Source organism: Numenius arquata, chromosome 28 (assembly GCF_964106895.1).
Source record: "Numenius arquata chromosome 28, bNumArq3.hap1.1, whole genome shotgun sequence".
Classification (NCBI taxonomy): domain Eukaryota; kingdom Metazoa; phylum Chordata; class Aves; order Charadriiformes; family Scolopacidae; genus Numenius; species Numenius arquata.
This window is the reverse complement of record NC_133603.1, coordinates 2815264-2837110: the sequence shown is the minus strand read 5'-3', so window position 1 is coordinate 2837110 and position 21847 is coordinate 2815264. Positions and strand designations below refer to the sequence as shown.

At 56.1% G+C, this 21847-nt stretch overlaps 3 protein-coding genes and 2 non-coding genes across 5 annotated transcripts; 4 read left to right on the top strand and 1 right to left on the bottom strand.

Annotated features, from left to right (window-relative positions):
* Window position 1: 1 nt before the first annotated feature.
* On the bottom strand, window positions 2-5673 carry LOC141476139 (E3 ubiquitin-protein ligase TRIM41-like). Its single transcript, XM_074164742.1, has 2 exons — window positions 4660-5673; window positions 2-136 (listed from the first exon to the last, which is right to left on the bottom strand). Exons 1-2 carry the CDS (start codon window positions 5671-5673, stop codon window positions 2-4), a joined length of 1149 nt encoding a protein of 382 aa, XP_074020843.1.
* Window positions 5674-7124: 1451 nt separating this feature from the next.
* On the top strand, window positions 7125-7197 carry TRNAV-CAC (transfer RNA valine (anticodon CAC)). The gene has a single exon. It is a non-coding gene; the product is annotated as a tRNA-Val (tRNA).
* Window positions 7198-8192: 995 nt separating this feature from the next.
* On the top strand, window positions 8193-8265 carry TRNAK-CUU (transfer RNA lysine (anticodon CUU)). Its single transcript has one exon. It is a non-coding gene; the product is annotated as a tRNA-Lys (tRNA).
* A 1184-nt stretch (window positions 8266-9449) lies between these two features.
* LOC141476138 (zinc finger protein RFP-like) lies at window positions 9450-14383 on the top strand. The gene is made up of 5 exons (XM_074164741.1): window positions 9450-9497; window positions 11236-11490; window positions 13163-13271; window positions 13585-13614; window positions 13866-14383. The coding sequence occupies exons 1-5, from the start codon at window positions 9450-9452 to the stop codon at window positions 14381-14383; spliced, it is 960 nt and encodes a 319-aa protein (XP_074020842.1).
* A 3670-nt stretch (window positions 14384-18053) lies between these two features.
* Window positions 18054-21670, top strand: LOC141476159 (E3 ubiquitin-protein ligase TRIM39-like). Its single transcript, XM_074164762.1, has 7 exons — window positions 18054-18524; window positions 19145-19240; window positions 19481-19711; window positions 19882-19904; window positions 20181-20296; window positions 20610-20639; window positions 20891-21670. Exons 1-7 carry the CDS (start codon window positions 18105-18107, stop codon window positions 21406-21408), a joined length of 1434 nt encoding a protein of 477 aa, XP_074020863.1. The 5' UTR covers window positions 18054-18104; the 3' UTR covers window positions 21409-21670.
* Window positions 21671-21847: the final 177 nt, after the last annotated feature.

Sequence of the window (21847 nt, the reverse complement as noted above, 5' to 3'; positions counted from 1 at the left end):
CCTAAAATGCCCCCCCCCCCCCCCCCCCCGGGGCTCTCACCCTCAGCTCGGTGATTTTCTCCTCCTCGTTGGATTTTTGCTTGAGCACGGCCTCCAGCTTCTTCTTCAGCGGCTCCAGGTGGCTCTGCAGCTTGTTCTGAGGGAAAGAAACCCACTCCGTGTCCCCCCCCCCGCACCCCAAAAACCCACCCACTCTGTGTCCCCCCCCGCACCCCAAAAACCCACCCCCTCCGTCTGTCCGCCCCCCGCACCCCAAAACCCACTCCGTGTCCCCCCCGCACCCCAAAACCCCACTCGTGTCCCCCCCTGCACCCCAAAACCCCACTCGTGTCCCCCCCGCACCCCAAAACCCACCCCATTCGTCTGTCCCCCCTGTACCCCAAACCCCACTCCATGTCCCCCCCCGCACCCCAAAAACCCACCCCCTCCGTGTGTCCCCCCCGCACCCCAAAACCCACCCCATTCATCTGTCCCCCCCTGCACCCCAAAAACCCACCCCACTCGTGTCCCCCCCGCACCCCAAAACCCACTCCGTGTGTGTCCCCCCCGCACCCCAAAACCCACTCCGTGTCCCCTCCCGCACCCCAAAAACCCACCCCCTCCGTGTGTCCCCCCCTGCACCCCAAAACCCACCCCATTCGTCTGTCCCCCCGTACCCCAAAACCCACTCCGTGTGTCCCCCCTGCACCCCAAAAACCCACCCCCTCCGTGTGTCCCCCCCTGCACCCCAAAACCCACTCCGTGTCCCCCCCTGCACCCCAAAAACCCACCCCCTCCGTGTGTCCCCCCCTGCACCCCAAAACCCACCCCATTCGTCTGTCCCCCCCCGCACCCCAAAACCCACTCCGTGTGTGTCCCCCCCGCACCCCAATACCCCACCCCGTGTCCCCCCCTGCACCCCAAAAACCCACCCCCTCCGTGTGTCCCCCCCCGCACCCCAAAACCCACTCCGTGTGTGTCCCCCCCGCACCCCAAAAACCCACCCCCTCCGTGTGTCCCCCCCTGCACCCCAAAACCCACTCCGTGTCCCCCCCTGCACCCCAAAAACCCACCCCCTCCGTGTGTCCCCCCCTGCACCCCAAAACCCACCCCATTCGTCTGTCCCCCCCCTGCACCCCAAAACCCACTCCGTGTGTGTCCCCCCCGCACCCCAAAACCCACTCCGTGTCCCCCACCCGCACCCCAAAAACCCACCCCACTCATGTCCCCCCTGCACCCCAAAACCCACTCGTGTCCCCCCCCGCACCCCAAAAACCCACCCCCTCCGTGTGTCCCCCCCTGCACCCCAAAACCCACTCGTGTCCCCCCCTGCACCCCAAAACCCACCCCACTTGTGTCCCCCCCGCACACCAAAACCCCACCCCGTGTCCCCCCCTGCACCCCAAAAACCCACCCCATTCGTCTGTCCCCCCCGCACCCCAAAACCCACTCCGTGTGTGTGTCCCCCCCCGCACCCCAAAACCCACTCCGTGTCCCCTCCCGCACCCCAAAAACCCACCCCCTCCGTGTGTCCCCCCCGCACCCCAAAACCCACCCCATTCGTCTGTCCCCCCCGTACCCCAAAACCCACTCCGTGTGTCCCCCCTGCACCCCAAAAACCCACCCACTCTGTGTGTCCCCCCCGCACCCCAAAACCCACTCCGTGTCCCCCCCGCACCCCAAAAACCCACCCCCTCCGTGTGTCCCCCCCTGCACCCCAAACCCCACCCCATTCGTGTGTGTCCCCCGTACCCCAAAACCCACTCCGTGTGTGTCCCCCCCGCACCCCAAAAACCCACCCCCTCCGTGTGTCCCCCCCTGCACCCCAAAACCCACTCCGTGTCCCCCCCTGCACCCCAAAAACCCACCCCCTCCGTGTGTCCCCCCCTGCACCCCAAAACCCACCCCATTCGTCTGTCCCCCCCCTGCACCCCAAAACCCACTCCGTGTGTGTCCCCCCCGCACCCCAAAACCCACTCCGTGTCCCCCACCCGCACCCCAAAAACCCACCCCACTCATGTCCCCCCTGCACCCCAAAACCCACTCGTGTCCCCCCCCGCACCCCAAAAACCCATCCCCTCCGTGTGTCCCCCCCGCACCCCAAAACCCACTCCGTGTCCCCCCCTGCACCCCAAAAACCCACCCCATTCGTCTGTCCCCCCTGCACCCCAAAACCCACTCCGTGTGTCCCCCCTGCACCCCAAAACCCACTCGATTCGTGTCCCCCCCGCACCCCAAAACCCACTCGACTTGTGTCCCCCAAAACCCACTCGATTCGTGTCCCCTCCCTGCACCCCAAAAACCCACCCCATTCGTCTGTCCCCCCCCTGCACCCCAAAACCCACTCCGTGTGTGTCCCCCGCACCCCAAAAACCCACCCCCTCCGTGTGTCCCCCCCTGCACCCCAAAACCCACTCCGTGTGTGTCCCCCCGCACCCCAAAAACCCACCCCCTCCGTGTGTCCCCCCTGCACCCCAAAACCCACTCCGTGTCCCCCCCTGCACCCCAAAACCCCACCCCATTCATCTGTCCCCCCCTGCACCCCAAAACCCACCCCACTCGTGTCCCCCCCTGCACCCCAAAACCCACTCATGTCCCCCCTGCACCCCAAAACCCACTCAATTCGTGTCCCCCCCGCAAAACCCACTCAATTCATGTCCCCCCCGCACCCCAAAACCCACTCGTGTCCCCCCTTACACCCCAAAACCCACTCGTGTCCCCCCTGCACCCCAAAACCCACTCGACTTGTGTCCCCCCCAAAACCCACTCAATTTCTGTCCCCCCCGCACCCCAAAACCCACTCGACCTGTGTCCCCCCCACCCCAAAACCCATTCGATTTCTTCCCCCCCAAAACCCACTCGATTTGTGTCCCCCCCACCCCAAAACCCACTCCATTCGTGTCCCCCACTTCCTGCACCCCAAAACCCACTTGTGTTCCCCCTCCTGCACCCCAAAACCCACTCCATTTCTGTCCCCCCACCCCAAAACCCACTCCATTTGTCCCCCCCCAAAACCCACTCGATTTCTTTCTCCCCCCCTGCTGCACCCCAAAACCCACTCGATTTGTCCCCCCTTCCTCCCTGCACCCCAAAACCCACTCCATTTCTGTCCCCCCACCCCAAAACCCACTCCATTTGTGTCCCCCCCTCCTGCACCCCAAAACCCACTGACTCGTGTCATCCCCCCCGCACCCCAACACCCACTTGATTCGTGTCCCCCCCACGCCAAAACCCACTCCATTCGTGTCCCCCCCCCGCACCCCAAAACCCACTCGATTCGTGTCCCCCCCACCCCAAAAACCATTCAATATCTGTCCCCCCCTTCTTGTACCCCAAAACCCACTCAATTTGTATGTCCCCCCCAAAACCCACTCGATTTCTTTGTGCCCCCCCTGCACCCCAAAACCCACTCGAATTCTTTGTGCCCCCCCGCACCCCAAAACCCACTCCATTCGTGTCCCCCACCTCCTGCACCCCAAAACCCACTTGTGTTCCCCCTCCTGCACCCCAAAACCCACTCCATTTCTGTCCCCCCCTCCTCCCCACCCCCCAAAACCCACTTGATTTTTCTCCCCCCCGCTGCACCCCAAAACCCACTCGATTTGTCCCCCCTTCCTCCCTGCACCCCAAAACCCACTCCATTTGTGTCCCCCCCTCCTGCACCCCAAAACCCACTGACTCGTGTCATCCCCCCCGCACCCCAACACCCACTTGATTCGTGTCCCCCCCACGCCAAAACCCACTCGATTCGTGTCCCCCCCTTCTTGCACCCCAAAACCCACTCATTTGTAAGTCCCCCCAAAAGCCACTTGATTCATGTCCCCCCTGCACCCCAAAAGCCACTCGATTCGTGTCCCCCCCACCCCAAAACCCAATTTGTATGTCCCCCCAAAACCCACTCCATTCGTGTCCCCCCCGCACCCCAAAACCCACTCGATTCGTGTCCTCCCCACCCCAAAAACCATTCAATATCTGTCCCCCCCTTCTTGTACCCCAAAACCCACTCAACTTGTATGTCCCCCCCAAAACCCACTCGATTTGTGCCCCCCTGCACCCCAAAACCCACTCGAATTCTTTGTGCCCCCCCGCACCCCAAAACCCACTCCATTTGTGCCCCCCCCACCCCTGCACCCCAAAACCTCTCCGCTCACCCAACCAGAGCCACTGCTACGACCTTCTCCAACCACCCCGATGCCATCAGATGGGGCTTCTCTCCAGCCCCACCACTTCTTCTTCCCTCCCTTCCCTCCCCCCAAAACCCCCCCAAATCACCCCAAACCCCCCCCCAAATCACCCCAAAAAACCCCCCCAAATCACCCCAAAAACCCCTTCTCGACACCTTATAATTCTGCACTACCTCCTCCAGGGGGACCACGCTGTGGTGCTTGTGGCTCCTGATTTCTGTCCCCCCCCCTCCTCCCCGCCCCCCAAAACCCACTCGATTCCTGTCCCCCCCCTTCTTGCACCCCAAAACCCACTCCATTTGCGCTCCCCCCTCCTCCCGCACCCCAAAACCTCTCCGCTCACCCAACCAGAGCCACCGCTACGACCTTCTCCAACCACCCCGATGCCATCAGATGGGGCTTCTCTCCAGCCCCACCACTTCTTCTTCCCTCCCTTCTCCCCCCAAAACCCCAACCCCCCCCCCCCCAAATCACCCCAAAAACCCCTTCTCGGCACCTTATAATCCTGCACCACCTCCTCCAGGGGGACCACGCTGTGGTGCTTGTGGCTCCTGGATTCCCTGCAGACCACGCAGATGGCTTCCTCGTCCACCTCGCAGAAGAGCTTGAGGGGTTCCTGGTGCTTCTGGCAGGAAGCCGGGTGGGGGGGTTGCCCCCCCGCCGTTACTGGGACCCCCTGGGGACCCCCAGCTAAAGAAGGACCCGGGGTGGGGGGCGCCAGGCGCTGGGGATGGGGGTGAAGCTGGCGGATGATCTGCACCATGTTGGCCAACTGAAGGTTGGGGCGGAAATTCCTCTGGAAAAAGGTTTTTCGGCACTGGGGGCAGGTGAAGGTCTGGGGGCGGCGGGGACGGGCGGCCAGGACGGGGGGAGGAGGAGGAAGAGGAGGAGGAGGTGGAGGCGTCTGGACCTCTTCTTCTTCTTCCTCCTCTTCCTCTTCCACCTCTTCTTCTTCCTCCTCCACGTCCTCCTCCATCACGTCCTCGTCGTAGTCCTCCTCCCCGAAGTAAAGCTCTCCCCCACCGTCCCACATGTCCTCCTCCTCTTCTTCCTCCTCTTCTTCCTCCTCCTCCTCCTCCACCACGGGGTCTTCCCACAGGTCGGCGTCGTCTTCTTCCTCACTCCACATCTCCTCCTCCTCGCCGCCGCCGCCATCCTCCTCCTCTTCATCCTCCTCTTCCTCCTCCTCTTCTTCCTCCTGCTCCACATCCAGCTCGTCTTCCTCATCCAGCTCATCCTCTTCATCTTCCTCTCCCAGCAACTCGTCGGTGGCCATCGCCCCGGCCCCGGTAGCCAGGCGGTAACGGGGGCGTCCCCCCCAAAGCTGGGAGATGCAGAGGCGGCAGAAGTTGTGGCCGCAGCCGATGGAGACGGGGTCCACGAAGTAGTCCAGGCAGATGGCGCAGATGGCTTCCTCCTGCAGCGTCTCCACCGGGTTGAGGCGCCCCCCGGGACCTCCCCCCCCACCCACCGAGGGGACCCCGTCCCCTAAAACCCCCGTGGCTGCCATCACGGGGGGGTGGGGGGTGTGTGTGTTGGGGGGCTGTGTGTGTGTGGGTGTGTGTTCCCTGCTTCTCCTCTTCCTCCCCCACCCTCCGCGGGGGTGGGCACCGGCTCCAAGCCGGAGGAAAGGTGGCCGGGTCCCCACCCAGGTGCCACCAAAGCCGCGGGGGGGGTGTGAGTGGGCGGGGGGGGGTCGCTTCCTCTTTCACTACCCCCCCCCCCGCCTTTTATCCCCGCCCTCGCCTTTAACTCCCCCCCCCGCCTTTAACTCACCCCCCCTCGCCTTTAACTCCCCCTCCCCGCCTTTTACTCCCCCTCCCCCCCTTTCCCCGGGGCCTGCTACTGCTCTACCCCTCGCCCCCCCGAAAAAGAGAACCGGGCCCCCTTCCTACACCCCACCCCAAACAACAACACCCCCCCAAGGCCTATCCGGTGTTGAGGCCTAAACACACACACAAACACACACACCCCGCCGCCAAAAGGCCTCAGTCCCGGCCTCTAGGCCTCACCGCTCCCCCTCCCGGCCGGGCCTAGCCCCCAACTACCAGCCCAATTTGGGTGCGGGAGGTGCCGCCGCCGCCCCCCCACCCACCCCCCTCGTTAGGCCGCTGCCCCGGGGTCTGAAACGGTGTGTGAGGTGGTGGGAGAGGGAGGGTGGGACACGGCGGGGGGGGGGGGAGAACCGTCTCTTTCCCTTCTCCCGCTCCCGAGCTCCGCCAACCGACGGGGAAACGCCGCCGCCGCCGCCGCTTCCGGCTTCCGGCTTCCGGCTTCCCCATCCGCCAATCCCCGCCCCTCTTTCGGCGTCACATGACCGGAAGCGGGCCCTCTAGGCGACGGCCGGCGGCGCGTTGCTAAGTTACCGGGTGGTCGTAAGTTATCATGGCGCCCCCCCCCCCCACCTCACCCCCCACCCCCCCCCACCCCCCACCTCCTTTTCCTCCTTCATCCTCCCCTCGGAACGGGAGCGGAGAGCCGGTGAGGCGGAGGGAGGCGGCGAGAGTGGCCGGTAGTCTCTGTGGTCTCATGGGGAGGGGTCTGTCTAGCCCGCTCACCTCGTTGGTCTTGGAGGTCTAAGGGGAGGGGAGGGGAGGGGAGAGAGCGCGGCGGTGTTTAGGGGCGTGGCCTGAAAAAGGGCGTGGGCGTGGCCTGGAAAAGGTGTGGGCGTGGCCTGAAGGGGTGGGGGGGCGGCCTAGCTCGGCGGGTAGAGAGACTAAGGCGCTGAATGGGAGAGTCGCGAGTTCGAGCCCCGCCTTGGGCACTTAAATTAACCGCCCCCTCCCCGCATCTATATCTCTTTTTTTAAGCTTCCCCCTCCACGGGCTCTTCCCCTCGGGGGGGGGGGGGGGGAAGGGGGGGGTTCTCCAGCCCTCACACACCACCACCACCCCCCCCCTCCCCTCACCGGACCCGTCCCTGCATCCGTAGCCCCCGCGGGGGCGCCGGTTTCCCAGCGGCGTTTCTGTAGTGTAGTGGTTATCACGTTCGCCTCACACGCGAAAGGTCCCCGGTTCGAAACCGGGCAGAAACAGCTTCTTTTTTTTTTTTCCCTGGATGTGGGGAGAATCACGGAAATTAGTAAAATTGAGTGGGGAAAAAAAAAAACAAACCTACCCTTTTTTTTCCCCAAATTCCCATCAATTCCATCCCCTTCCCCCCCCTACCCCGGTGAGATTATTCCAGGTTTTTGTGGTTATGACGTCATTGGGAATGGGCAAAATTGAGTGAAAACACCCTATTTTTCCCAAATTCCCACAGATTTGACCCCCCAGGAGGGATAATTCCAATTTTCTGGCATTATGACGTCATTGGGATAGGTGAAATTGAGTGAAAACACCCTATTTTTCCCAAATTCCCACAGATTTGCCCCCCCCGGGAGGGATAATTCAAATTTTCTGGCATTATGACGTCATTGGGATAGGTGAAATTGAGTGAAAACACCCTATTTTTCCCAAATTCCCACAGATTTACCCCCCCCGGGAGGGATAATTCCAATTTTCTGGGGTTATGACGTCATTGGAAATGGGCAAAATTGAGTGAAAAAGCTCCTTTTTTCCCAAATTCCCAGAGATGTGACCCCCCCGAGAGGGATAACTCCCATTTTCTGGGGTTATGATGATGTTGGGATAGGTGAAATCGAATGAAAACGCCCTTTTTTTTTCCCCAAATTCCCACGAATTTGGGAAAATTCGAAACGGGGCAGAAACGCTTTGGTTTTTTCTCTCCTTTTTTTCTTTTTTTGCTTTTAATTTTTTTCTCCCCCAATTCGTTAATTTTTTTTTTTCCCGCCCCCCCGCCTCCACACAAACCTTTTTAACTCTTACGAACGCACCCCCTTCCTTTCCTGGGGGACACCCCTTTTACCCCCCAAACCCGGGTTATCCCCCCCCCCTCCCCAACCGGGGACCCCCCCCTCGTTCCCCGGGTCCCCGCGGGCTCCCGGTACCGGCTCCCGGTGCCCTCGATCGTTGGGTCCCGGGGGGGCCTTTGAAGCCCTTTTAATCGACGGGGGGCCCCTTTCCATCAGCCCGGCTAGCTCAGTCGGTAGAGCATGAGACTCTTAATCTCAGGGTCGTGGGTTCGAGCCCCACGTTGGGCGTGATTTTTAAGTTAAATTTAAATTATTATTATTTTTTTTCCCCTCCGTGGAGCATAAAAGCACGCCGTCCCCCTTCCAAAAAATAAACCTGAAAGCGGCTTGGACCCCAACCCTTCGTTTTTTGGTTTTTTTTTAATGAAAAGGAAAAAGGTTGGATTTTTGTGGAAGGAAGAGGAAAAACGCCGGGAACCCGGGAGGAGAATCACAGCCCTTTTCCCCTCATTTTCCATTTATATTTTTTAATCAGCCCTTTTTCCCTCATTTCCCTTTATATTTTTTAATCAGCCCTTTTTCCCTCATTTCTTCTTATATTTTTTTAATCACAGCCCTTTTCCCCTCATTTCCCTTTATATTATTTTAATCACAGCCCTTTTTCCATCCTTTTCCCTTTATATAAGTTTTAATCGGAGCCCTTTTCCCCTCATTTCTCTTTATATTTTTTAATCAGCCCTTTTTCCCTCGTTTCTTCTTACATTTTTTTAATCACAGCCCTTTTCCCCTCATTTTCCCTTTATATAATTTTTAATCCGAGCCCTTTTCCTCTCATTTCTCTTTATATTATTTTAATCACAGCCCTTTTTCCATCCTTTTCCCTTTATATAAGTTTTAATTGGAGCCCTTTTCCCCTCATTTTCCCTTTATATAATTTTTAATCCGAGCCCTTTTCCTCTCATTTCTCTTTATATTATTTTAATCACAGCCCTTTTTCCATCCTTTTCCTTTTATATAAGTTTTAATTGGAGCCCTTTTCCCCTCATTTCTCTTTATATTTTTTAATCAGCCCTTTTTCCCCCATTTCCCCTTATATTTTTTTAATCACAGCCCTTTTTCCATCCTTTTCCCTTTATATAATTTTTAGTCCGAGCCCTGTTTCCCTCATTTCCCTTCATATTTTTTCAATCACAGCCCTTTTCCCCTCATTTTCCCTTCATATATGTTTTAATCGGAGCCCTTTCTCCTCATTTTCCCTTTATATAAGTTGGAATCAAGGCCCTTTTTCCACCCTTTTCCCCCTCATTTTCCCTTCGCGGGTGTCGTGGTCGGATTGACCAATCAGAATGACAGACAGCCCGCTCCCCAAAAAAGAGAGGGAAGGAAGCCATAAGGAGAAAAATGAGATTATTTTTTTTCCTCAGGGGAGGATGCTGAAGGTTGGGATCCACAGTGAGGGGTGGGGGTAGAAGATGACCATCTATCTCCTTCCAGGGAATGCAGATCCCATGCCCAAAGATGTAGGAGAAGGATTTTAGGGGCATGGAGGAGAGCACGGAAATTCTTGACTCTGAGGGTGGTGAGAGCCTGGCCCAGGTTGCCCGGAGAAGCTGTAGCTGCCCCATCCCTGGAGGTGGTTCAAGGCCAGGTTGGATGGGACTTGGAAGATGTCTGCCATCCCTGGAGATGGTTGAAGTCCAGGTTAGATGACTCTTGGAGCAACCTGGGCTGGTGGGAGGTGTCTCCCATCCCTGGAGGTGGGTTCAAGACCAGTTTGGATGGGGCTTGGATGTGGATTGGAAGATGTCTCCCATCCCTGGAGGTGGGTTCAAGGCCAGGTTGGACGACGCTTGGAGCAGCCTGGGCTGGTGGGAGGTGTCTCCCATCCCTGGAGGTGGGTTCAAGGCCAGGTTGGACGGGACTTGGGGCAATCTGGTCTGGTGGGAGGTGCCTCCCATCCCTGGAGGTGGGTTCAAGACCAGTTTGGATGGGGCTTGGAAGTTGTCTCCCATCCCTGGAAATGGTTGAAGTCCAGGTTGGACAATGCTTGGAGCCACCTGGTCTGGTGGGAGGTGTCTCCCATACCTGGAGGTGGTTTCAAGGCCAGGTTGGACGGTACTTGGAGCAACCTGGTCTGGTGGAGGGTATCCCTGCCCATGGCAGGGGGATTGGAACGAGATGACCTTCATAGAATCATAGAATGGTTTGGGTTGGAAGGAACCGTCAAGATCATCTTTAAGGTCCCTTCCAACCCAACCCATTGAACGATTCCACCAAAAGCCTTTCAGGATGGGTCAGATCCTGGTGCCTGATCCCGAGGGGGAGGGAATGACACCCTTCCCCCTGCAGAGCACACCCTGCCCTTCTCTCGCCGAGGATGTCTCAGGCACTTCTCTCTTTATTTATTTATTTAATTAATTAATTTTCTATTTTTTTTTCTCGGGGCCGCAGGATTCAATTCCTCCGCCGAGCCACCTCTTCTGCGGCTGCCGCGGTGGCCCAGAAGAAAAGCAAAGCTCAGACGAACTCATTTGCCGTCAAATCGGTGACTCCTGGGGCTTGAGCGCGGAGAGAGAGGAAGGAGGGAGGAAGATGGCGACGCACCGACCGCGGGACTCTGGCCTGATTTGGGCTGAAAAAATTAAAAAAATATACGCCCAGAGCGTTCAGCCTGGGCAGGGATTGGTTTTTGATCCGGAGATACCTCCAATTTGGGTTTATTCCCAGAGCTCCAAATGCCTTTTGGAGGGACTAAGGTTTCCGAGGGGAGGTTGCGAAACAGCCTTTGGGGCGGAAAACTGCCCGAAACTCCTCATTTTTTTTATTTTTTCTTTTCTGATTGGGAAGTGGCTTTTGCGAGTGAAAAATCCCAGCGCCTCCAGGGAAAGGTGAACATGGGATGGGCGTCTCCAATCCCCGACCTCCTCAGCTGTCCAACCGCTACTTCCTGGAGCAATATAAGTTAATGTATTGCCTGAAGCCCTGCCGGGAAGGGGCTGGGTCTCAGTGTAACCAATGGTGCAGAATCAGGAAGAGAAATCTCTGACCTTTCTGATCACCTGAGAGGGAAAGGAGCTTGGTCGGTTGCTCTTCATGGCAGCCAGGACGCCTGTGGAAATCCTCCGGGATGAAGCCTGCTGCTCCATCTGCCTGGAAATATTCCAGGACCCCGTGTCCATCCACTGTGGGCACAGCTTTTGCCGCTTGTGCATCACTCGGAGCTGGGAAGGACTGACCAAAAACTTCTCCTGCCCCCAGTGCAGGGAGACGGGGGCCCAGAAGACCCTCCGACCCAACTGGGAGTTGGCCAACGTGATTGAAGCAGCCAAGAGAATGAACCTGCAACGGGACAGAGAGGTGGAAGGAGGGGAGAACTTGTGCGAGGAGCACCAGGAACCCCTGAAGCTCTTCTGCAAAGACGAGGAAAGGCTTATCTGCGTGGTGTGTGACAGGTCCAAGGTGCACCATGACCATTCTGTGGTTCCCGTGGGCGAGGCTGCCAAGGAGTACAAGGTGAGGGGGTTATGGGCACGTTGAGACACAAAGGGACAGAAGCTCCTGCTGTTGGTGCTCTTGATGGGTGGAGATCCCTGTAGAGCCTTTGGGCTGTGGGATAAACCCCCTGTGGACTCACCCATCCTTGTCTCTTAATATCAACTCTTGAGGTGGCATTGCCTGCCCTGAGGAAGAGGTGAACGTAGGAGCAGCACGCTCTTGGGGACCAAGGGGTCCTCTCCCCCAGGGTTCAGCCACGAGCAGGGGCTATGGGGAGGGTAGGAAACAGAGGCGTAGGATTTCTCCCCACCACAATCCCTCTGCAAAACTCCATAAATGGCTCTGTCCTCCGGGGTGCGGGTCCCTTATCAAGGTCAGCTCTGCTGAAGATCAGTAGGAAAGGAGAGGGAGAGATCCTCAGCCCTTCTCCCACCCCACAGCTCCCGGAAAGTGCCTTGACCTTGCTCAAAATAGAAAAAGACAAAAAAAGGAAAAAAGGGGGGAGGTAAATCACCTTGAAACAGCCATGGGGGTCCCAAAACTCTGCCAACACTTACCCCAAGAGAAACCAAGAGTTCCCTGTTGCTTCTGCTGAGGGTGCCAGACCATGATGCCATTCCACAGGGGACTTCTTTCCTTCCTCTCAGAAACACATTCAGACCCAACTGCACCGTCTGAAATCAGAGCACAAGGCGCTTCAGTCTTCCGTGAAGGAGAGAGAAGACAGAATGGAGGACCACACTGTAGGTGCCCATCATTTTTCCTGGGCAGAGGGTGGGGGAAGAAAGGAGGAACATCTCATCCTCCTCCTGTCCCGCAGGGGTGGGTGATGCTCAAGGGCTGTGGGGAAGGGAGAGGGGGTTTGTATCTTCCCCAAATGCTTCTTCTTGGTGGGTCCCACTAAGGCATGGCCCGCCCTTGACCCTTGATGCTCTTCTCCTGCTCTCTGCTTCCCTTTCCACGCTTCGGCTTGCCCTTGGCAGGAGAGGACAGAAGCTGCAAAGCAGGAGATTGTGACGACGTACAGGAAGATGCATGAGATCCTCGAGAAGCAGGAGTCCTCTCTTCTGGCCCAGCTGGAGCAGCTGGACACAGAGATAAGGAAAGCCCATGAAGAAATCCTCCAGAGGCTTTTGGAGGAGGCGACGAGCCTGGGCACGCTGATTGGGGAGATGGAGAGGACGTACCAGCAGCCAGACTGGGAGCTCCTGAAGGTGAGAGCCCAGGCTTCCCAAACTTGCTGTGAAGGCCCGCGTTGAGCTTGGTCTCCAGCCCTCGCTTTTCTACCCCAACCCGCGCAAAGAGGGACTTCCTTAGAGTGGGACCCCGGTACTCCAAGGGGAGGTGTTCCATGTCACTGAGTCTCTTTTTCTCTCTCATCCAGGACATCGGAACCACCTTGAGCAGGTATGTGGTCCTTCTCCTGTCACCGTGTCACCACCACAGAGCAGCTCTGTGGCAGGACACTGGGAGAAAGCACGTAGGGACGGGTTGGCTCTTCTGCAGTACAGCCTTTGGACTTGATCGAGGCCACGGGGGGTTGGAAGGAGGGCTCTGCCCCTTTCTCCTTAATGAACGATGAATTTGGACACGGGCTGGCAGGAGGCAGGAGCAGGGAGTGCTGAGAAAACACGGAGCAGCAAACTACAACCAGGCGTAAATCCATCCCCTCTTCCCTTCCAGGGGCCAGAGGGAAATGCTCTCCCACTCACTCGATATTTCCCCGGAGCTGGAAAAGAAATTCTATGATTTCACCGAGAAGAACTCATCCATCAATGAACTTCTGGAAAAGTTGCAAGGTACCGAGGGCAGGTGCAGAAAGGCAAATGCCATCGTGCTTCTTGGTGGGGAGGGACGGAGTGAAGCCACGGGAAAGAAACGCATCCTGGGTGCTGAATGAGGGGTTGTTTCTGTCAAGATCCCACAATGAGACAGCGAAGGAGCAGGGAGCGTTGGTCTGATGTTCCCTGCCTGTCCTCCTCCTCTTCTCCTCTGCCTCCTCAAGTTTCTCGACATTCCCCCAAGCCTGTTCCTGACTCTCGGGACTTTTGCAGAAACCCACAATCACACCAACTCATCTTTCTGCCTCTCACATTTTTCTCTTCCCTTTAGATTTCCTGGAGTTCGAGCTTCCTTTGACAAGTAAGTGAACCGAACGCGTGCCCAACCAAGCCATCATGTGAAATCACAAATATGGTAAAAGAAGCTCTGCTTCCCCCAAAGATTGACCTAAAGTGCTCTGCTGCCTCCTTTCCCCCTTCTCCCACCCTGGTCCCACCACCAGGCGATGCCTGGAGGGTTCCCAACAGGGTCAGAGGGATGGGAGGGGAGAGAAAAAGCCCTGTTTCCGCCCAAATCTGCTGCCATGAGCCTGACTCTCTCTCCACCTCCAGCACAGATGACGCTGGACCCAGAGACGGCCAACCCCAACCTTTATCTCTCAGAAGACTGCAAGCTCGTGCGGTGGGAAAGCCGTGAGCAGGACCTGCCCTTCAACCCGGAGAGGTTCACATTAGATCACTTTGTGCTGGGCTCACGGGCCCTCACATCGGGGTGGCACTGCTGGGATGTGGAGGTCCACAGAGAAGGCTTTTGGGGCATCGGGGTGGCCAAGGAGTCAGTTCCAAGGGACCGTTGGTGGTGCCTGAAGCCCGATGAGGGGATATGGGCTCTGTGTCATAACCGAAATGAGTACGTGGCTATGACTTCTCCTTGTGCCACCTCCTTGACTCTACGCAGTGTCCCCAAGCGGATACGAATCTGCTTGGACTACGAGGAAGGGAGGGTGGTGTTTTCTGATGCCGAGAGCAAAGAACGGATCTTTGCTTTTCCGCCGGCGTCTTTCCAAGGGGAGAGAGTCTTCCCGTGGTTCATGGTGATGTGGCATGCTCAACTCAAACTTCTTCCCTAAGGCACAGGGGAAAAAAAACCCCAACCCCCCAAAGCCACCAACTTACCCTTGGGAAAGAAACCAGGGGCTGGGTTTTGTCCCAGTCCCACCAAAGGGACAGGAAAGGGTAGCGGTGTTCAGGTTCCTTTCCTTTAGTTCCAAATGGGAGCATTTCTGTGCCTTAAACTGTATTTTCATAGATTCATAGATTGGTCCAGGCCAGAAGGGACCTCCAAAGGTCATCTAGTCCAACCTCCCCGCAGTCAGCAGGGACACCCCCAACTAGAGGAGGTTGCCCAGGGCCTCGTTGAGCTTCACCTTGAATATCTCAAGGGAAGGGGCCTCAACCACCTCCCTGGGCAGCCCGTTCCAGTGTTCCACCACCCTCAGAGGAAAGAACTTTTTCCTAATATCCAATCTAAATCTCCCCTTCTCCAACTTAAAGCCATTGCCCCTCGTCCTGTCACTGCAGGCCTTTGGAAACAGACCCTCCCCAGCCTTCCTGTAGGCCCCCCCTCAGGTACTGGAAGCTTGCTATGAGGTCTCCCCGGAGCCTCCTCTTCTCCAGGCTGAACAACCCCAGCTCCCTCAGCCTGTCCTCATAGCAGAGGTGCTCCAACCCCCTCATCATTTTGGTGGCCCTCCTCTGGACCCGATGGGGTCCACATCCTTTCTATATTGAGGGCTCCAGACCTGCACACAGTACTCCAGGTGAGGTCTCACCAGAGTAAAGTGGCAGAATCGCCTCTCTGGATCTGCTGGCAACGCTTCTTTTGATGCAGCCCAGGATGGGATTGGCCTTCTGGGCTGCGAGAGCACATTGCCTGCTCGTGTCCAGCTTCTCCTCCATCAGCACCCCCAAGTCCCTTTCCTCAGGGCTGCTTTCCAATACCTCATCCCCCAGTCTGTATTTATCCTGAGGATTGTTTCTTCCCAGGTGCAGGACCCTGCACTTGCTTTTGTTGAACCTCATGAAGTTCATCTGGGCCCACCTGTCCAGGTCCTTCTGAATGACATCCCATCCCTCTGGTGTATCGACCACACCACACAGCTTGGTGTCATCTGCAAACTTGCTGATGGTGCTCTCAATCCCTCTGTCTATGTCATTGATAAAAACGTTAAACAGCTGATTAACAACTGTTAAACAGTGATCTTTTCATCACTAAATGGCTGTTCCTGGGTGCCTCAAATCTTGCCCTGATGGGGAGTTAAAAGTAAAAGTGCAATTCTAAGTCCTTTCTCCCTTGTGTGTGTGCTTTTATCTTGGGTTTTTTATTTCCTGCGGGGTTTTCTTTGGAAGTTGCTAAAGAGAACTAGAGGAAGGAAAAGTCATCCCGGTTCCTCTGTAAACCCCACTGCACAGGGAGATGAGAAACCTGAGTTTTCTGCCCCTTCAAACCAGGCAACTTTGTGGGAATAGAGGTGGGGAAAAGTCAGCCACCAGCCAGGAGCTGGAGTCCTTTGCAGCCGGGTCCCATCCTGACTCCATGTGCAAAGGGGGAGTCAGAATTGGCCAGAAACACCTGGAAATGGGGCTGCTCCTTTTGGTGCTGGCTCAGGGTGAGCCCTGACGCCCTGGGCTTTAGTCAAGGAAGAGACTGGGCTTGTTCCTTGAGAAGATACAGCAGAGCCAGGTGTTCAGATGAAGGTCCATCAAGTCCTCATCTCCAGACGTCCCTGCCTGGGAAAGCAGATATGAGCAGGGAGAGGATGCCTATGGCCCCAGGAGCCCTCTTTTCCCAGCCTCAATGGGTAATTAAACAATTAAAAGGGTATAATGAGAGGCTGCCAAACAGCCCTGCACAGCCTGTCCTGAAGGCTACTGAGGTCCTTCCCAAGCCCTGGCCAGGTCCTGTCACCCCTCACATCTCAGAGGCATTTTCAGCCCCTGCTTGTCTCCCACCCCCAGCTGCACCACAACCTCTCTGAGGTGCCACCAGGCCATGAAACTCCTCTTTCAGCTGCTGTGGAGTCACCCAATCCCACCGGATTCCACTGGAAAATGCTCACATGGGCATGAGCATTTTCCACTGTGAACTGCATTAATAAAAGTCCAGCAGCTGCTGGAAGCTCAATCTCTTGAGAAACAGCTGTTGTCAAGCGGTCTGTGAATCGTACGCAAGGCTCTTGCGCTCCCTGGCGGATACTCGCAAACGACAGTTCTCTACGTTTCCCATCGGGAACTGGTTTTAAAGCCGGTGGAGCGAGTGTAGCCGCCTGTTGGAAAACTAATCTGTCCCTTTGAATTTGAGCTGCTGTAGCCGCGTATCGCCCTCTTGCCAAGCCCTTTTTCTGCACGCATCCCTGGAACCCGTTTTTGCCTTATCGTGAGAATCACAGGGGGGCATGACTAGAGAAGGAGCAAAAGGTGGCGGATGTGTAACGGAGGCACGACTGATAGTCCTTGGTCTAGTATCTGGTAAAATCCGATCCGCGGTTGGCGCAGAAGCCACCGTAGCTTAAACCAGAGGTAAGGGCAGGAACAAACCGGGCTCTTGCTCAGGGTCAGTAGGACCAGGATCGAAGGGATCCTCAGGTATCGGTGGGTCTGAGTCGTCGGCTATTTCTACTGTGGCAGCTAACGGCGATTGCGGCGGCTGAGCTGAATCACAGACAGGCTCAGCGTCAGGGTTTGAACCGGCAGGAGCTGCGTCCTCTGAAGTTAATAAATCAGCCGGTGGAGGCGGAAGAGCTGAGTTAGAAATCGGCAGGATGTTCTTAATGCCGTATATATGACACTCCATGTTACGATATTACTGGGGTTAACATCATGATCAGTAATTAGTCGGGCTTGCAAGCATTCTCCCACTTTCTGCCAGTCAGAAGGATCATAAGATCCGCTGGGGGGATACCACGGACAATGATCCCCAATCCATACAAAAAGCTGTACGAGTTTAAGGGGCTGTAACTTCAATCCTCCGTCCTTAACGATTCGCGTTAAAAGCTCTTTCTGTATCTGCTGCCTTTTCGCCGCAGACCGCCCCATTACAATAACTTCCCCGGCCGCTGGCTGTGCTAACCTTATATCGTGATGGGTATATAGGAGCTCCTTGGTGATCAACGCCTTCCGTTGGGCTCACGGGGGTACGCCACCGGTCCTTGACCACCCTCGGGCTGAGTCTTTGTCCCTGGTCGGGCGCCATTTGTGGCGTGTGAGGAAATCAGGGACTCGCTGATCGTGCAGTGAGCAAATCTACTTCATCGCTACACAGAGAAACTTCTATACGCTGAGACACAAAGCCCACTCCCCTAGAAATGCCCAATCATGGGCTGACAAATAATTTTTACCTTCTACTGATCTTATCACAGTAACAGGTATTCTGCTACCAAGACAAGTTCCTGCTCAGGTCCCTCACATCTTCAGCCCCTGCTTGTCTCCCACCCCCAGCTGCACCACAACCTCTCTGAGGTGCCACCAGGGCGTGAAACTCCTCTTCCAGCTGCTGGTTGAGTCTCCAAATCCCACCGGACTCCACTGATTGGAAGTGGCTTTGGAGACTGAAAAATCCCAGCACCTGCAGGAAAGGGTGAACATGGGATGGGTGTCTCCAATCCCTGTCCTCCTCAGCTGTCCAACCGCTACTTCCCAGAGCAATATGGGTTAATGTATTGCCTGAAGCCCTGCTTGGGAAGGGGCTGGGTCTCAGTGTAACCAATGGTATAGAAACAGGAAATCTCTCTCCTTCCTCTTCCTTCCAAATCGAAACAAACTTGGAGGCTGAAGCTGTGAGGGTCACTCTTCATGGCAGCCAGGACGCCTGTGGAGATCCTCCGAGATGAAGCCTGCTGCTCCATCTGCCTGGAAATATTCCAGGACCCTGTGTCCATCCACTGTGGGCACAGCTTTTGCCAGTCATGCATCACTCAGAGCTGGGAAGGACTGACCACCAACTTCTCCTGCCCCCAGTGCGGGGAGACGGGGGCCCAGAAGACCCTCCGACCCAACAGGGAGTTGGCCAACATGATTGAAGCAGCCAAGAGATTGAACCTGCAACGGGACAGAGAGGTGGAAGGAAGGGAGAACTTGTGTGAGGAGCACCAGGAACCCCTGAAGCTCTTCTGCCAAGACGACAAAAGGCTTATCTGCATGGTGTGCGACAGGTCCAAGGTGCACCATGACCATTCTGTGGTTCCCATGGGCGAGGCTGCCCAGGAGTACAAGGTGAGGGGGTTATGGGTGTGTTGAGAAACAAAGGGACAGAAGCTCCTGGTGTTGGTGCTCTTGATGGGTGGAGATCCCTGTAGAGCCTTTAGGCTGTGGGATAAACCGCCAGTGCAGTCACCCATCCTTGTCTCTTGCTACCAACTCTTGAGGTGGCATTGCCTGCCCTGAGGAAGAGGTGGAGGTAGGAGCAGCACGCTCTTGGGTACCAAGGGGTCCTCTCCCCCACGGTTCAGCCACGAGCAGGGTCTTAGGGGAGGGTAGGAAACAGAGGCGTAGGATTTCTCCCAACCACAATCCCTCAGCAAAACTCCATAAATGGCTCTGTCCTCCAGGGTGCGGGTCCCTTATCAAGGTCAGCTCTGCTGAAGATCAGTAGGAAAGGAGAGGGAGAGATCCTCAGCCCTTCTCCCACCCCACAGCTCCCTGGAAGAACCTTGACCTTTGAGAATATAGAAAAAGAGAACAAAGGGGGGAGGATAATCGCCTTGAAACAGTCATGGGGGTCCCAAAACTCTGCCAACACTTACCCCAAGAGCCATCAAGAGATCCCTGTTGCTTCTGCTGAGGGTTCCAGACCATGATGCCATTCAACAAGGGACTTTTTTCCTTCCTCTCAGAGACAAATTCAGACCCAACTGCACCGTCTGAAAGCAGAGCGAGAGGCGCTTCAATCTTCCGTGAGGGACAGACAAGACAGAATGGAGGACCACACTGTAGGTGCCCATCATTTTTCCTGGGCAGAGGGTGGGGGAAGAAAGGAGGAACATCTCCTCCTCCTCCTCTCCCCCAGGGGTGGGTGATGCTCAAGGGCTGTGGGGAAAAAGAGGGGGTTTGTACCTTCCCCAAATGCCTCTTCTTGGTGGGTCCCACTAAGGCATGGCCCACCCTTGACCCTTGATGCTCTTCTCCTGCTCTCTGCTTCCCTTTTCCCCGCTTCGGCTTGCCCTTGGCAGGAGAGGACAGAAGCTGCAAAGCAGAAGGTTGTGAGGACATACAGGAAGCTGCACGAGATCCTGGAGAAGCAGGAGTCCTCTCTTCTGGCCCAGCTGGAGCAGCTGGACACAGAGATAAGAAAAGCCCATGAAGAAATCCTGCAGAGGCTTTTGGAGGAGACGACGAGCCTGGGCACGCTGATTGGGGAGATGGAGAGGACATACCAGCAGCCAGACTGGGAGCTCCTGAAGGTGAGAGCCCAGGCTTCCCAAACTTGCTGTGAAGGCCCGCGTTGAGCTTGGTCTCCAGCCCTCACTTTTCTACCCCAACCCACTCAGAGAGGGACTTCCTTAGAGTGGGACCCCGGTACTCCAAGGGGAGGTGTTCCATGTCACTGAGTCTCTTTTTCTCTCTCATCCAGGACATCAGAACCACCTTGATCAGGTATGTGGTCCTTCTCCTGTCACCATGTCACCACCACAGAGCAGCTCTGTGGCAGGACACTGGGAGAAAGCACGTAGGGACGGGTTGGCTCTTCTGCAGTACAGCCTTTGGACTTGACCGAGGCCACGGGGGGTTGGTAGGAGGGCTCTGCCCCTCTCTCCTTAATGAATGATGAATTTGGACACGGGCTGGCAGGAGGCAGGAGCAGGGAGTGCTGAGAAAACACGGAGCAGCAAACTACAACCAGGCGTAAATCCATCCCCTCTTCCCTTCCAGGGGCCAGAGGGAAACGCTCTCCCACTCACTCGATATTTCCCCAGAGCTGGAAAAGAAATTCTCTGATTTCACTGAGAAGAACTCATCCATCAAGGAACTTCTGGAGAAGTTGCAAGGTACCGAGGGCAGGTGCAGAAAGGCAAATGCCATCGTACTTCTTTGTGGGGAGGGACGGAGTGAAGCCACGGGAAAGAAACGCATCCTGGGTGCTGAATGAGGGGTTGTTTCTGTCAAGATCCCACAATGAGACAGCGAAGGAGCAGGGAGCGTTGGTCTGATGTTCCCTGCCTGTCCTCCTCTTCTTCTCCTCTGCCTCCTCAAGTTTCTCGACATTCCCCCAAGCCTGTTCCTGACTCTCGGGACTTTTGCAGAATCCCACAATCACGCCAACTCATCTTTCTGCCTCTCACATTTTTCTCTTCCCTCTAGATTTCCTGGAGTTCGAGCTTCCTTTGACAAGTAAGTGAACCGAACGCGTGCCCAACCGAGCCATCATGTGAAATCACAAATGTGGTAAAAGAAGCTCTGCTTCCCCCAAAGATTGACCTAAAGTGCTCTTCTACCTCCTTTCCCCCTTCTCCCACTCTGGTCCCACCATCAGGTGATGCCTGGAGGGTTCCCAACCGGGTCAGAGGGATGGGAGGGGAGAGAAAAAGCCCTGTTTCCCCCCAAATCTGGTGCCATGAGCCTGACTCTCTCTCCACCTCCAGCACAGATGACGCTGGACCCGGAGACGGCCAATGCTGGTCTTTATCTCTCGGAAGACTGCAAGCTCGTGTGGTGGGAAGACTGTGAGCAGGACCTGCCCTTCAACCCAAGGAGGTTCACATTCGATCCCTGTGTGCTGGGCTCGAGGGGCTTCACGTCGGGGTGCCACCACTGGGACGTGGAGGTCCACAGAGAAGGCTTTTGGGGCATCGGGGTGGCCAAGGAGTCGGTACCAAGGGACCGTGTGTTGTTCCTGAATCCCGATGTGGGGGTATGGGCTCTGTGTCATAACCAAAATGAGTACATGGCTATGACCTCTCCTGATCCCACCCCCTTGACTCTACGCAGTGTCCCCAAGCGGATACGAATCTGCTTGGACTATGAGAAAGGGAGGGTGGTGTTTTTTGATGCCGAGAGCAAAGAACGGATCTTTGCTTTTCTGCCGGCATCTTTCCAAGGGGAGAGAGTCTTCTCGTTCTTCATGGTGATATTTGACGCTCAACTCAAACTTCTTCCCTAAGGCACAGGGCAAAAAAGAAACCCAACCCCGAAAGCCACCATTTTCCCCTTGGGAAAGAAACCAGGGGCTGGGTTTTGTCCCAATCCCACCAAAGGGACAGGAAAGGGTAGCAGTGTTCAGGTTCCTTTCCTTTAGTGCAAAATGGGAGCATTTCTTTGCCTTTAAACACTCATTTTGATCTTTCATTCACTAAATGGTTGTTCCTGGGTGCCTGCAAACTTGCCCTGATGGGGAGTTAAAAGTAAAAGTGCAATTCTAAATCATTTCTGCATTGTGTGTGGCCTTGTTATCTTGAGTTTTTTATTTCCTGTGGGTTTTCTTTGGAAGTTGCTTAAGAGAACTGGAGGAAGGAAAAGTCATCCTCCTTTACTCTCGAAAACCCACTGCAAAGGGAGATGAGAAACCTAAGTTTTCTGCCCCCTCCAACCCAGCAAGTCTG